This window comes from Ambystoma mexicanum, chromosome 6p (genome assembly GCF_040938575.1).
Source record: "Ambystoma mexicanum isolate Mex_15411 chromosome 6p, UKY_AmexF1_1, whole genome shotgun sequence".
In the NCBI taxonomy this organism is placed as follows: Eukaryota; Metazoa; Chordata; class Amphibia; order Caudata; family Ambystomatidae; genus Ambystoma; species Ambystoma mexicanum.
Genome location: NC_090935.1, coordinates 48123778 through 48135978, shown reverse-complemented (window position 1 = coordinate 48135978; position 12201 = coordinate 48123778). Strand labels below are relative to the sequence as shown.

Here is a 12201-nt window from a genome sequence, read left to right as displayed (position 1 = left end):
TTTGTTTATTTATTTTTTATTCCCCCCCTATATTTCTAGTTCCATTCTTAACAAAACACGTGGAGTCTTATGGGATATTTTACTCTCTTCCCAAGGTATTTGTACCCAGTGTTTATTTGTTTCTTTCAGAGTCTAGTGGCCTTCACTTTGCATTCATAGGTTTACCTTTCTGATGTGTTCCCTTCTGCACTTGTCTTACACAATATTCTACCCTCTTCCAAGGGGATTTGTACCCAATGCTTATTTTCCTCTTACAGGTTCTAATGGCCTTCACTTTGCATCATATGTTTACATTTCTGATTTGTTCCCCTCTGCACTTATCTTATGGAATATTCTACCCTCTTCCCCGGGTATTTGTACCCAATGCTCATTTGTCTCTTACAGACTCTAGTGGCCTCAACTTTGCCCTTATATGTTTCCCTTTCTGATTTTTTTCACGTGCACGTTTTTTATGGGATATTCTAACCTCTTCCCAGGTTATTTGCACCCAATGCTCATTTGTCTCTTTGAGGCTCTAGTGGCCTTCACTTTGCATCATATTTTTCCCTTTCTGATTTGTTCCACTCTGCACTTGTCTTATGGGATATTCTACCCTCTTCCCAGGGGATTTGCACCCAACACTTATTTGTCTCTTACAGGCTCTAGTGGCCTTCACTTTGCATTCATGTAATTCAATAATGTCTAACACTCCTACAAGCCAAAATTATTGTAGTAAATCATGCAATACTTTTCCGGGACTCTTTGCCCATTCTTGCCCTTTCTTTTCTTCCCATGAAGACTTTGATTTGTGAAAACGACCTTTCCACATTGTAGAGACTTCTAATTTAGAAGATAAGGCATAGTGTGATAAAAGGATTTGTCTGGGAGCACTCACTTTGGTGGATATGTATTATTTTGACTGTCAAAAGAAATAAACGCCAAGCAGATAATAACTGTTTTTCAAGTACTGCTCAGTACAAAACGAGAGGCGAATCTTATTAATGTGCCCTCTAAGGCTTGACTGGAGGGGGTGAGAAGGCCAAAACTGTTTGTCGGGTGTTGGAGTAGCAGGGGATCCTTTAGCAGAATGTTGAAAAGGCAACTCAGCAGGTTAGGTGATTGTTGCCGAGATGTTTTATGTTTATACCTTCCTGTAAATCATATGGCTTTTTTCCTATTCTTGCAGCACCATGTGCTTTCAAATGTGTTGTTTTGACTGGGGATAAGCATGGCTCTCTCGCTTCACTCTGTGTGGAAACCTTTGTCCCCATAGCGAAAATCAAAAGCTGGCACCCATGAATATACGCACAGTAAGTGAACGTATCTTAAAGTGAAATATACGTAGTTCCCCTTCGAAGAAAGTGTGCAAGACAAACGAGCAATGGACTTTTAAAACAGTAATTAACACCAGAAAAATAATCTCAAAGAGGAAATGTTCCAATAAATGAAAAGTACTTATACCATAGTTAGGAATGCACACACATATATAAACCGTTATAGAACTATGTTAGGGAAACGGTGTACAATTGTGACATTATTCCCCCCATCTTGACTTGCAGACTATAAATACCAGAATGCAATTCAGCAAAAGGCAAAAAATGGCGTTTGGGTTTTGAAAGTAATATAACAAAATGTAATGTGTGAAAGGTTTACCCGTTTGTGTTTAACAAATTCAGGTTCATCTATGATGTGATGTAGGTATTACATTCTACCAACAATAAAAACTTTTTTGGTGTTAAATATGAACATTTGAAAATAATGTAGTTAGTTTAAAACTGTTCTGTGTTACAATGGCCTGGAGGACGGCATGTATTTAGGCAACTAACTTGTGTTGTTTGTGTGCTTTCAGAATGAAATGCCCATTTGCATTTCTTCACACAGAAAGGTTAAGAGTGTCTTGTCCAAAACAATGGTCCCTTAAAGCCATCATGTATAAATCACTCCTAATTTTAAAACTCTCCTTGAAGAAAGGAAGTGCTATGTAGGAATTAAGGGGCCTTCAGCTTCTGATTGGCTCCTGAGTGCGGGCGCTCTAGAGAGTCACAGGAGGTTGGGATGTGATTGTGACACGGTGGCCTCATGCGAGCCTTGTACATGGAAGCCTCACACGGATTTCCTTTTAAAGCTGACGGGCAGCTGGCACTTTTCAGTGCTCCCATAGACAGATACACATAGACAGAGGATCTGCGGCCACAAACAGAGGCACTGAAACATCCATGTTTTGCAAATACAAATATTTGTCAGTAGTCAAGGGCTATTTTAAGGAATTCTAGCCAATTTTAAGACGTGAATCAGCAACCACAAAAATGGCTCAAATGTGTCTAAATGTGCAGTGTTTTTTTAATAAGGTCAGGGGACAAGTGGGGAAGCAATCGGAGAGAAAAAAACAAGCATACATGGGGGAGTAGGACCCTTTTCCTATTGTCTGCCAAATCCGGTCTTCAGCCACCCCTTCATCCCCAAACCTCCTCCAATCCCTGCTCACACTAAAGCACCAGTGGGATAGAGGAAACCATGTTTTCAGTTTAAACCTAAGGGTAACCTTTTCTTCCAGGGGTATGTTTCCAGTATTTATCAGATTTCACTGAAAACAGTAAAGCCTAATTATATTCATACACCATCTTTGTGGGGACATCGATATCATCACACACAATCTATGTGGGGACTGTACTTCATCATCACACACAATCTATGTGGGGACTGTACTTCATCATCATACACAATCCATAAGCTGACAGGCACACCTTTACCATCCAACCATTCATAGACAGGAGGCGTTGTCCAGTGCGGCAGAGGATGACTGTGGAACATGAACATCTAAATTCAAATCCCTTCTTCCAGCTCTTGACCAGAGTGTGTGATCCTGGATCATTGGTGACATCAGTCTGTGAACTTCACTTCTCTTTTCTGACACACTTTGGAGTGTTTGCAGTATTTAATGTCAAAATTAATGTCAAAATTAAGTGCCTTTAAGGGAATATTCAAATGAGACATCTTATGGGAAGGAACAAGTTACTTACCTGTCACTCCTGCTCTCCAGCATGGGTCTTACATGGATTCACATGCTCATGAATATTCCCCATCATCAAGCTTTGAACCCTCAGTAATAATATTGAAGCAGTTTTGCTTTAAAGCCAAAACTCCTCGTCACTTCTATAGCCTATAGCTGTCATCTTGGGTCATATTGCCCCAGCCAATTACATTTGACCTCCTCAGGTCCACCCCTGGTGACCATATTCAGATTTGTTCACGTACATAAAGTGGCAGTAGAAAGCAAGAAGAGCCACAGAGGGGACAGAGGGAGGGTTTGCTAGTGAATCCATGTAAGAACCACGCTGGAGAACAGGATTTACAGGTAAGTAACTTGTCCTTCTCCAGCATGGGGTCTTAGAGGGATTCACATGCTATGAATACTATAACACATCAGTACATATACACAACAATGGGAGGTGGGAAGGCTCAACAGAAGCAGTCCACTTACCTGGAACAGACTCGCCTCATGCAGACAGGTTGTGAAGCACTGCTGGAATGACCCTGGACTCTTCCATGGAATCCCTGTTGACACAGAACAATCGAAAGGGGCCACGAAGCGTGAATCAAAGGGCCACAATATGAGCACACAATAAGGTCCAGGTCTTTAAAGCTTACTTTTATAGTTACAAGTTAAAAATGTAGCTATACTGCTACCCTTTCACCCCTCATGAGAATGAGGACACCATAATTATTGTAAACCAACTAGCCACAAAATGAGATGACTAATATCCCATATAAAGGAGATGAGATTAACGAGTTGGTATAACACAAGGGGGAAGGTTGTTATTTTAGCTCTATGAAGACTGCATGTGACTCTTGGCTTACAATCTGCAAGGAACTCGCTGTCCTACCACGGTCTCCTCTCCTCTCTCCCAGGCCTTATGCTCTGCACTGGCCTCCCACTTTTCCTCAAAAACGCGACATCCTGTCCTCTGTCATCTGCTCCCCCTTCTCGTCCCCCTCTGTTTTACACCTTCTCACACCCCATCACCCCCATACTTTCCTCCCGCTCTCCCATTGCACCAGATGAGACCCCTAGAGCATTCCGCTCTATTAAACTCTCCTCTAAACAGGTGCTACCCTGGTCCTCCAGAACCATCAAGCACATCATCAACACTCTCGCCCCTGCCTTGGCTGACCTCTGAAATCACTCTTTTGCCACAGGTGCTTTCCCTCAAACCCTCAAGCCCTCTCTTGTGCTCCCCCTTCCTAAAAAAAAGCCATCTGCTGACCCCTCTTGCCCAGCTAACTATTGACCCATCACAATCACCCCTTTCTTGGGCAAACTCATGGAGAATCTGGCCATCCTCCTATGGCACTTCAAATGGGTGCGATATAAATAAAATATCATATCATAACTGACCCTCCACACCGAAATGGTTGGCTGCCTCCATGACCTACAGTCCAGTTACAGGACAGCCAGAGGCACTGTAACGGCTCTTCTGAATACCCAAGCAGACCTACTCTCTCTCAAATCTAGACTCTAACACTCCTTCTGGTCTGATCCTCCTTTATCTTTCCACTGCTTTTGACACTGTCAACCACTCCATCCTCATAAAGCATCTTTGTGATACCCTAGGCATCACGTACAGGGCACTGGTGTGACTGATCTCTTTCCTCTGTAACAGACCCACCCAAGTGCAAATGGGTCCTTTTCTCTCCTCCACCTCACTCTCTACCTGCAGCGTCCCTCAGGGAATCTATCCTATAGCCATGGCTCTTCAACATCTACCCTGTGGCCCACCTGATCTCCACCTACACTCCCCATTTCCAGTGTTACGCAAATGACACACAGTTCTCTTTCCCGACTGCCTTCCCCTTTCCCTCCTCCTTCTCTTCCCGTATACCTAACTGCTATTCAGGCATGGTGTTCTGCCAATGACCTCTGCCAGCAAAACAGAGATCCTTCTCTTTGTGATGCTTGCTCCTAGTTTCCCCCTCACTCTCTGGCCAGACTCCTTGGGTCACCTCCCCTCACCCACTTGTGAGGCAAACAACCTTGGGATCATCTTTTACACCTCTTCACACATCACAGACCTTGCCAAGAAGTCCAATTTCAGTTTCATCTTCTCAAGGGCATTCTACCTTTCCTCACTTTCCCCTCAAAGCTCAACGTCTCCATAGCCCTTGTGCTCTCTAGGCTTGAAGACTGCAATTGCCTCTTCCTTAACCTTCCCCTTTCCTCCCTTTAGCCCCCTCCAACTAATCCAGAATAGGCCTGCAAGACTTATCCTCGGTCACAAGCCCAGGGACTGCATCTCTCCAGCCCTAACATCTCTCCACTGGCTGCCGGTGACTGCAAGTATCAAATTCAAAACCCTCTGCATCATCCACAATCCTTCTGTCTTCTGGCTCCAACTCTAGCAGGTCAAAAGTTTCTCCAAGCAGATAGTGGGAAGTAGATCCCTTTCCTTGGCTGGTGAATCCATCTGGAACAGCCTCCCTCCACCCCTCAGACTTGAGCCGCATATTCTTAGGTTCCGGAAACTTCTCAAGACCTTTCTTTTCTCCTCTTCCTTCCCACTCTACCTCGCTTGCTAAACTCTCCATCTGCCACTGTGACTGGGACCTGGTCCCTTCAGAGTCGTACAGGTACCAGACCCCGCCGACCCCCAGCATCCTTTGCCTGCACCTGCCCTCGGTCTCTCTTTCCCGGCCTATCCCAACTTAGTCCTCCCTGTCCACTGCCTTCTTCCTCCCCTCCCCCATTTCCCCTGGCACTTGCTGCCTTGGCCTGACTAGCACTTGCCCATCCCCACCTGTGTGGTTCCCCCACTCTGCACATCTCCCTCTATCCCCAAACCACTTATCACATTGTAATGCACTTGCTCAGTAGGATTGTCACAAGGCCAATATAACTGTTGCTTTGTTTCTCTGTTGTTGTATTCTTATTATTTTCCATGTCCCTCCACACACCCAGTCCCTCCCTCCACCCCCCACATTTTGTCTTGTGGTGCCTGGAAACACCTGTGTATAGCCGCCATACAAATGTCCAATAAATAACTAAATATTGGGTCCTGGAGAAAGTGGGAGAAAAGACACTGAAACCGGTCGACCACAGACATGAGGGATTTATAATTAGTGATTAGAAACCTTGGTGAAATGTTTTGGATTTAAATTCTAATGAGCAGATGAGTAGGGAGAAATAAAATGTGTTTGGCTTCCTTATGTGCTCCTATTCCGGTGTATTCTGGATTTTTATAATATATTGTTGTACTAGTTATCAGTATGGCCAACACATTAGTATTATAACTTGGCTTCTGATAAGCTTAGTGCTCTTTTTCTGTCCCCTAACCCTAAATAAGTGGCGTACTAGTGCACACTAGTCTAAGACATTTCAGGAGGGACAGTTAGTGAGGGCGTGGGTAGACCTCTACATAGCAGCCCTGCAGATATACATCAGGGGAACACCAGAGAGGAACGCTTTTGTTGAAGCGATGGCTCTGGCGGAATGGGCTCTCAGCCGTCCCGGCAATGGTCTATTGGCCAATTGATGACAATGCGCGATGCAACCAGAGAGTCACCCTGGGAGTTGACAAAAAATCTGAGAAGTCTTTCAAAAATCCTTAGTGCGTGCCACATAGGGGGTCATTACAAGTGATGCAGTAAGGGGTTAACATCGCCGGTAAAGGTGCCGGAGCCCCTTACCGCCTCATTACGAGTCTGCTTGCAGGAACCCACTAAGGACACCTGGTTTTAGCAGGCGCCCTTAGCGGGTCCCGCAAGCAGATCAGGGTGCTAACAACGGGCCTGTTATTAACGGGCCCGTTGTTAGCACCCTCCCCATTCCCATTGAGCCCAATGGGGTCTCGAATGGGAATGGGGAAGGGTTTCTCGTATGAGGAATTACTGGGCCCTCCAAAGTCGGAATGGCCCAGTAATTCCTCATTCGAGGAACCCAGACCCGGTACCCGGTAAGGGGGTAGCCATGCCGCTAATAGCGGTATGTCTACCTCCAACCTTGTAATGACCCCCATAGAATTTTAAGGCATGCACCATGTCCAGTGAATACAAAAGACCTTTTTGCAGGTGTAGAAAGGTTTGCAAAGAAAACTGGAAAAATTAAAGATTTGTTCAAATGAAAATTAAACGGGACCTTTGGCATAAAAGATGGATGGGTTCGTAGAACCACCTTGGATTGGTGGAAAAACAAAAATGGAGGCTTACATGACAGAGCCTGGATTTCCACAATAATTGCAGTGCTGAAGGGATATATTCTGCGACTGGCACCACACTATAAAATGCTTCCACTTGTGTCCATAGCATGCAAGTATAGACATAGCCCTGTTCTTTGCTAGAATCTTCTTGCATTACAAAGGCAGCGAGAAATGTCCAAATTCAAAGGCTGCAGGAGCCAGGCCGATAGATTCAGGGATGCTGGGTCGTGGTAGAGGATTTCTCCCCCACTGCCCTCCTGTTGATAGAAGATCCAGAAGAGGAGGCAGCTTGATGGCCGGAGCCATTGATAGGTGAAGAAGGTTTGGGTACCAGATCTGTCTGGGCCACGCCAGTGCAATGAGGATCATCTTGCTGCGGGGATAGTTTGCGTGTGTTGATCACATGTAGCAGCAGCAGAATTGCTGGGAATGCGTAGAGGAATACACCTTACCACAGGAACGAGAAGACATTGCCCAAACTCCTTGCTTGAGAATATCTGCTGGCAAACCGTAGGAACTTCGAATTGTCCGCCGGCACAAACAAGTCGATGTGTGGCTGGCCCAATTTGCTGAAGATCCAAGAGACTTGACATTGCTGGAGCTCCCTCTTGTGGCAGGACCGCAGCTCTCAGCTAAGAGAATCTGCAAAGGTGTATTGAAAGCCTGCTAGGTGGAACGAGAGCAGAAACATCGAGTGAGCAATGGCCCAGCTCCACAGGTTCTGCGCCTCTAAAGAGAATGGTTGACCTCATCTTGCCTTGCTTCCTGATGTAATACATGGCGGTCGTGTTGTCTGTGAAGAATGGGACCAACTTTTTCAAGAGCTGTGGCGTGAAGGACTTGAGAGCCCACAAAACGTCCTGCCTTCTAGTGAAGCGGTGGTCGTGACAGTATCCAGATGTGCAGGGATCCTGAAGGGGGTTCCCTGCGAGATGTGTGGGTGAACGGAGCACCAGTGCATGGCCTAGCCGAAAACTTGTTTGAGGGCTATCCTGTCATTCCAAGAGCCGGAGAGCTGCTTCCACCTGGAGTCTAGGAACTCCTGCAGCGGTCTCATTTGCAGCCTGCAACAAGGGACCACATGGATGCATAAGGACATCATCCACAACAGGGATTTGATGGACCGGTCTGTAGTAGTAATGCTGGTCGACGCCAGCTGTTGAACTTTCCCCAGGATGGTGTTTACTCTTTCTTCTGATGGAGCTGCCAGACACAAAACTGTGTTGAGGTGGGCCCCTAGGAACAGTGCATCTTGGGACGGAACAATGCAGGATTTAGGATAGTGTATGGAGAATCCCAGAGAGGTTAGAGTCTGGACAGTCTCTGCTGTATGTTGTCCTAACAGGGCACGGGAACGGATCAGAAAATCATTCTAGTAGGGGTAGACATACACTTCCCTTCAATGAAGGAACACCACCGTGGGGGCTAGGCACTTGGCAAACACCATCTGGGCTGATTTGAGGCCCAAGGGAAACTCCTTGAATTTGCAGTGTTTTCCCTGGGCGACAGACCTGAGGAACTTCCGATGTTTTGGGTGAATGGGGATGTGGAAATAAGCATCTTCCAGATCCAACGTCGCTAGGAAATCTCCCTGCTCCAGCTGGCTGTGCACGTTCTGCAACATAACCATCCTGAATTTCTGGGACTTTATACATTTGTTGAGACGACATAAGTCTACGATGGATCTCCACCCTCTGACATCTTCTGAACCAGTAAGTATCTGGAGTACACTAGAGAGCCCTGGGGGCACTGGGAAAATAGTTCTATTGCTCCCTTGTTTAATATGGCCTTAACCTCATTCAGTATCTGTGCTATGTGTTGTTCTTGCCGGGGGGGTGGGAGGGATGTGAGGGCATTTTTTTCTATAACTCCAGGGAATTACCTTGTTGAAGGATATCGAGCACCCATTTGTCTGTGGAAATGTTGTGCTACTGGTCTACTAAGCATGATAACTGGCTACCCACTGGGGTGTTGAAGGGAGGGAGCAGGTCCCTGGTCATGTCAGGCTGATTTTGGCATCTGTTTTGTGGCAGCTGGAGCTAGACGATGCTGGTTTCCATCTCGGAATGCTTGTGTTCGTCCCCTCTAATGCCTCCTGTGTGGTCGAACAGGAAAGCTGGCGAAAGGACAAGGTGAACCCTTTGGAGGACCTAGAGACTTTCCCCTTTGAAGAGCAAAGGGGAGCGCAGCAAGCACGCAGTCTCTGTGGCTGTCTTTATGGCCTGCAGGGTGTCGTCCACCACCTTACCAAAAAGGTTGTCACCATCATATGGCATATTCACCACTTTCGTCTACACATCCACCAAGAAGTTGGTGGCCTTGAGCCAACCCTGGCGTTGAAAGGCTACCCCATTGCGCATTTTCCGAAAGCCTGAATCTGCGATGTCCTACGTAATGGTGATCACATTGTCCAAGGTTGCCTCACCCTCTTAAAACAACTCTAGGGCCTTGGCCTTCTTATCCTCTGGTAGGAAGTCAAGGATGGAGCCCAACTTGTACCAATTACAATTACCAAAGCTCAGTCGTACCACAAGAGAATGGCTTAAGTGTTTGGCAGCTTTGATGGTAGACGCTGCCGTTGTGATGACGTGTTTTCCAGCGGCATTCAGCTTCTTACTCTCCTGATCGGGAGGACCCATAGCAGAGGAAGAAGTGTTAGAGGACCTTGTCCTAGCCACCGCCGAGACAATGGAGTCTAGTGATGGCAGTGATACAAGGCACTTCAGAGCCAAGCCAGGGACCCGCTACTTCTCTGAGCGATCTCGTTTTGCTGAGGTCTTCATGACCAACAGGCCATCCTCCCAAACATCATCCAGAAGAGGAACGGAAACCACAGATTTTCTAGATGACTCATGTCGTTTGAACAGGAAACTCTCCTTCACCTCCAGAAAGAGGTTTGACAGCTTTTCCACCCATGAGATCATGGAGTGGAAAGAACCAATCTCGTCAGGGAGAGAATACCTGGAAGGTACCTCAATGTTGGGAGGTTGTCAGTAGGAATGTAGTCATCTAATCATCCGTCCTCTGTGTACTCTGGGTCATGACAGTATCCGCTGTTGCAGGAATGAGAGCACCGGGAGCATCTTTCTCCAAAGTAGGCCCTCTAGGAAAAGAGGCGATCACAGGGGTCTTTGGAGTAGGTAATGGCGCCGGCATTGACAGGGCAGTTGTTGGTACAGGGTACGAACTCCTCGATGGAATAAAAGTTATCAACAGAACAGTCTTTGTCAACGGGATGGGACAACTGTCTTTGTGGCTTATGACCATGGAGTGGCCGTCAAGGAGTCCCTTGACGGCACGTATGCATCGCCGCAGGTGTCAGCGACTTCCTCACAGATGGAAGCAAGCCACTTGTTGGCAAACTAACCATTGACAGGGAGGGCAATGGAGGTCAGCGCCTTTCTGACGGGGGCTAATCAGCCACAGAGGTCATTGAGGAAGAAGTTGTATGGTGAGATGATTTAGCTTTCTTAGGTGTCTTCCTCCGGGAAGTATCCTAAAAAGATATCAACCTCTTCTCAGAGGGAGCATGCTCTTTGGGCCTGCCAACCCAAGAGGAAGCAAGACTGCGCATGGAGTCTGAGTCAGAGGGTCCTCTTTCCTCGATCCATGCCACCAACCTCTGATGGCGGTCCTTCCGCATTTTGGAGGAAAAAGCCTGGGCGCTTCATGGTCCAGATGCAGGCAGTAAAAGCATTTGAGATGCCGATATTCGATGGAGATATTGAGGCCATATTTGGTGCAGGCCTCGAAGAGGCTTTTCGTCATGGCATCTTCCATGGGTGGAGAAGGCCCGAACTTGGACCTTCAGCGCTCACAATCCGGATATCTTACGATGAAGATCTCCTCTTGCAATGGATCCCCGCCTCCAGCAGTCACAAGGTGACTGAAGAATTAAAAATGACGACTTCCCAAAAATAGGCAAAAGTATCAATATTTTGAGGAGCAAAACACAAGAAATTCACAAGGTGGCCACCAGGGGTGGAGCTGAGGAGGATACATTTCACTGGCTGGGGCAGTATGACTCAAGGTGACAGCAATAATCTATAGAAGCGACAAGCAGTTTTAATATTATTAAAGAGGATTCCCAGCCTGACGGGGAATATTCATGAGCATGTGAATCCATGTTAGACCCATGCTAGAGAACAGGAGTTACAGTTCAGTTTCTTGTCCCTTCCCATAAGACGGCACACATTTATACATAATCTTCCAGGCGTGGAAACCCAAAATACACCTTCTCCAGTTGTAACACTGTAAAAGCAGAGGCTGAGCAGTGACCGACGTGCCGAGGGGAATGGAGGTTGGATTACAAGTTTTCCGACTTAGGTACACTTGATCCGGTATTCTGTTAGCTTGCTTTGCCTTTGTTTGTGTTTCTCATTAATAAAACAGAACAATGGCGTTGAACTATGTTTGTTTGTAATGTTCGGTGCAACATATGGGATATAGCTGTTTTGTTGGCAACCAACATAGGAAGTCTGATAAGAATTTCCCATCTGAGTGACTTGAGAATTATGTATGCCTGCTGCTCGCCCATCAGATGTTCTGTAAAGATTGCAGTTATTGTTCTAGAGCTTAATTTAAAAAAGAGGATCCCAAAGAAAGAAAAAGAAACTGAAAAACGATCCCACCTTCTCCAGGCCCATTGTGCTTGGAACCAGCTTCGAGATTTTGGCTTCCAATGGAAGAGAAACCCAACTTTAAAATCACTAACACTTTATTAGGTTATGAGATACCCACATGCATAGCAACTGTTGGATTAACTAATATTTTAGGTGTGGCCTGTGTTAGCAATATGCACTCTGGTGCGGTCTGCCATGGGAAAGGAGTGCATGAGAGCCAATTTTTATTTTGGGCTATTAGGTGGCACTCTACCACCACCTATAACCCAGTACAGATAGGGAGAACTGGCATATGAGGAGGGATACAAAACTTATAGCTGTTTGGTTATTTGCCCACTAAGTGACTGCCCATGGCCATGGTAATCCCAATGGCCATTCCCACCCAATTCCTGCCTCTGCCCACCCAAAAC

At 46.3% G+C, this 12201-nt stretch overlaps 1 protein-coding gene across 1 annotated transcript in view; it reads right to left on the bottom strand.

Moving 5' to 3' along the window:
* LOC138511193 (zinc finger protein 84-like) overlaps positions 1 to 12201 on the bottom strand; it is a 604912-nt gene that overhangs the window by 344527 nt on the left and 248184 nt on the right. The window contains exon 7 of the mRNA XM_069626714.1: positions 9960 to 9967. Coding sequence (XP_069482815.1) covers positions 9960 to 9967 — 8 coding nt within the window. The remainder of the gene's footprint in view (positions 1 to 9959; positions 9968 to 12201) is intronic.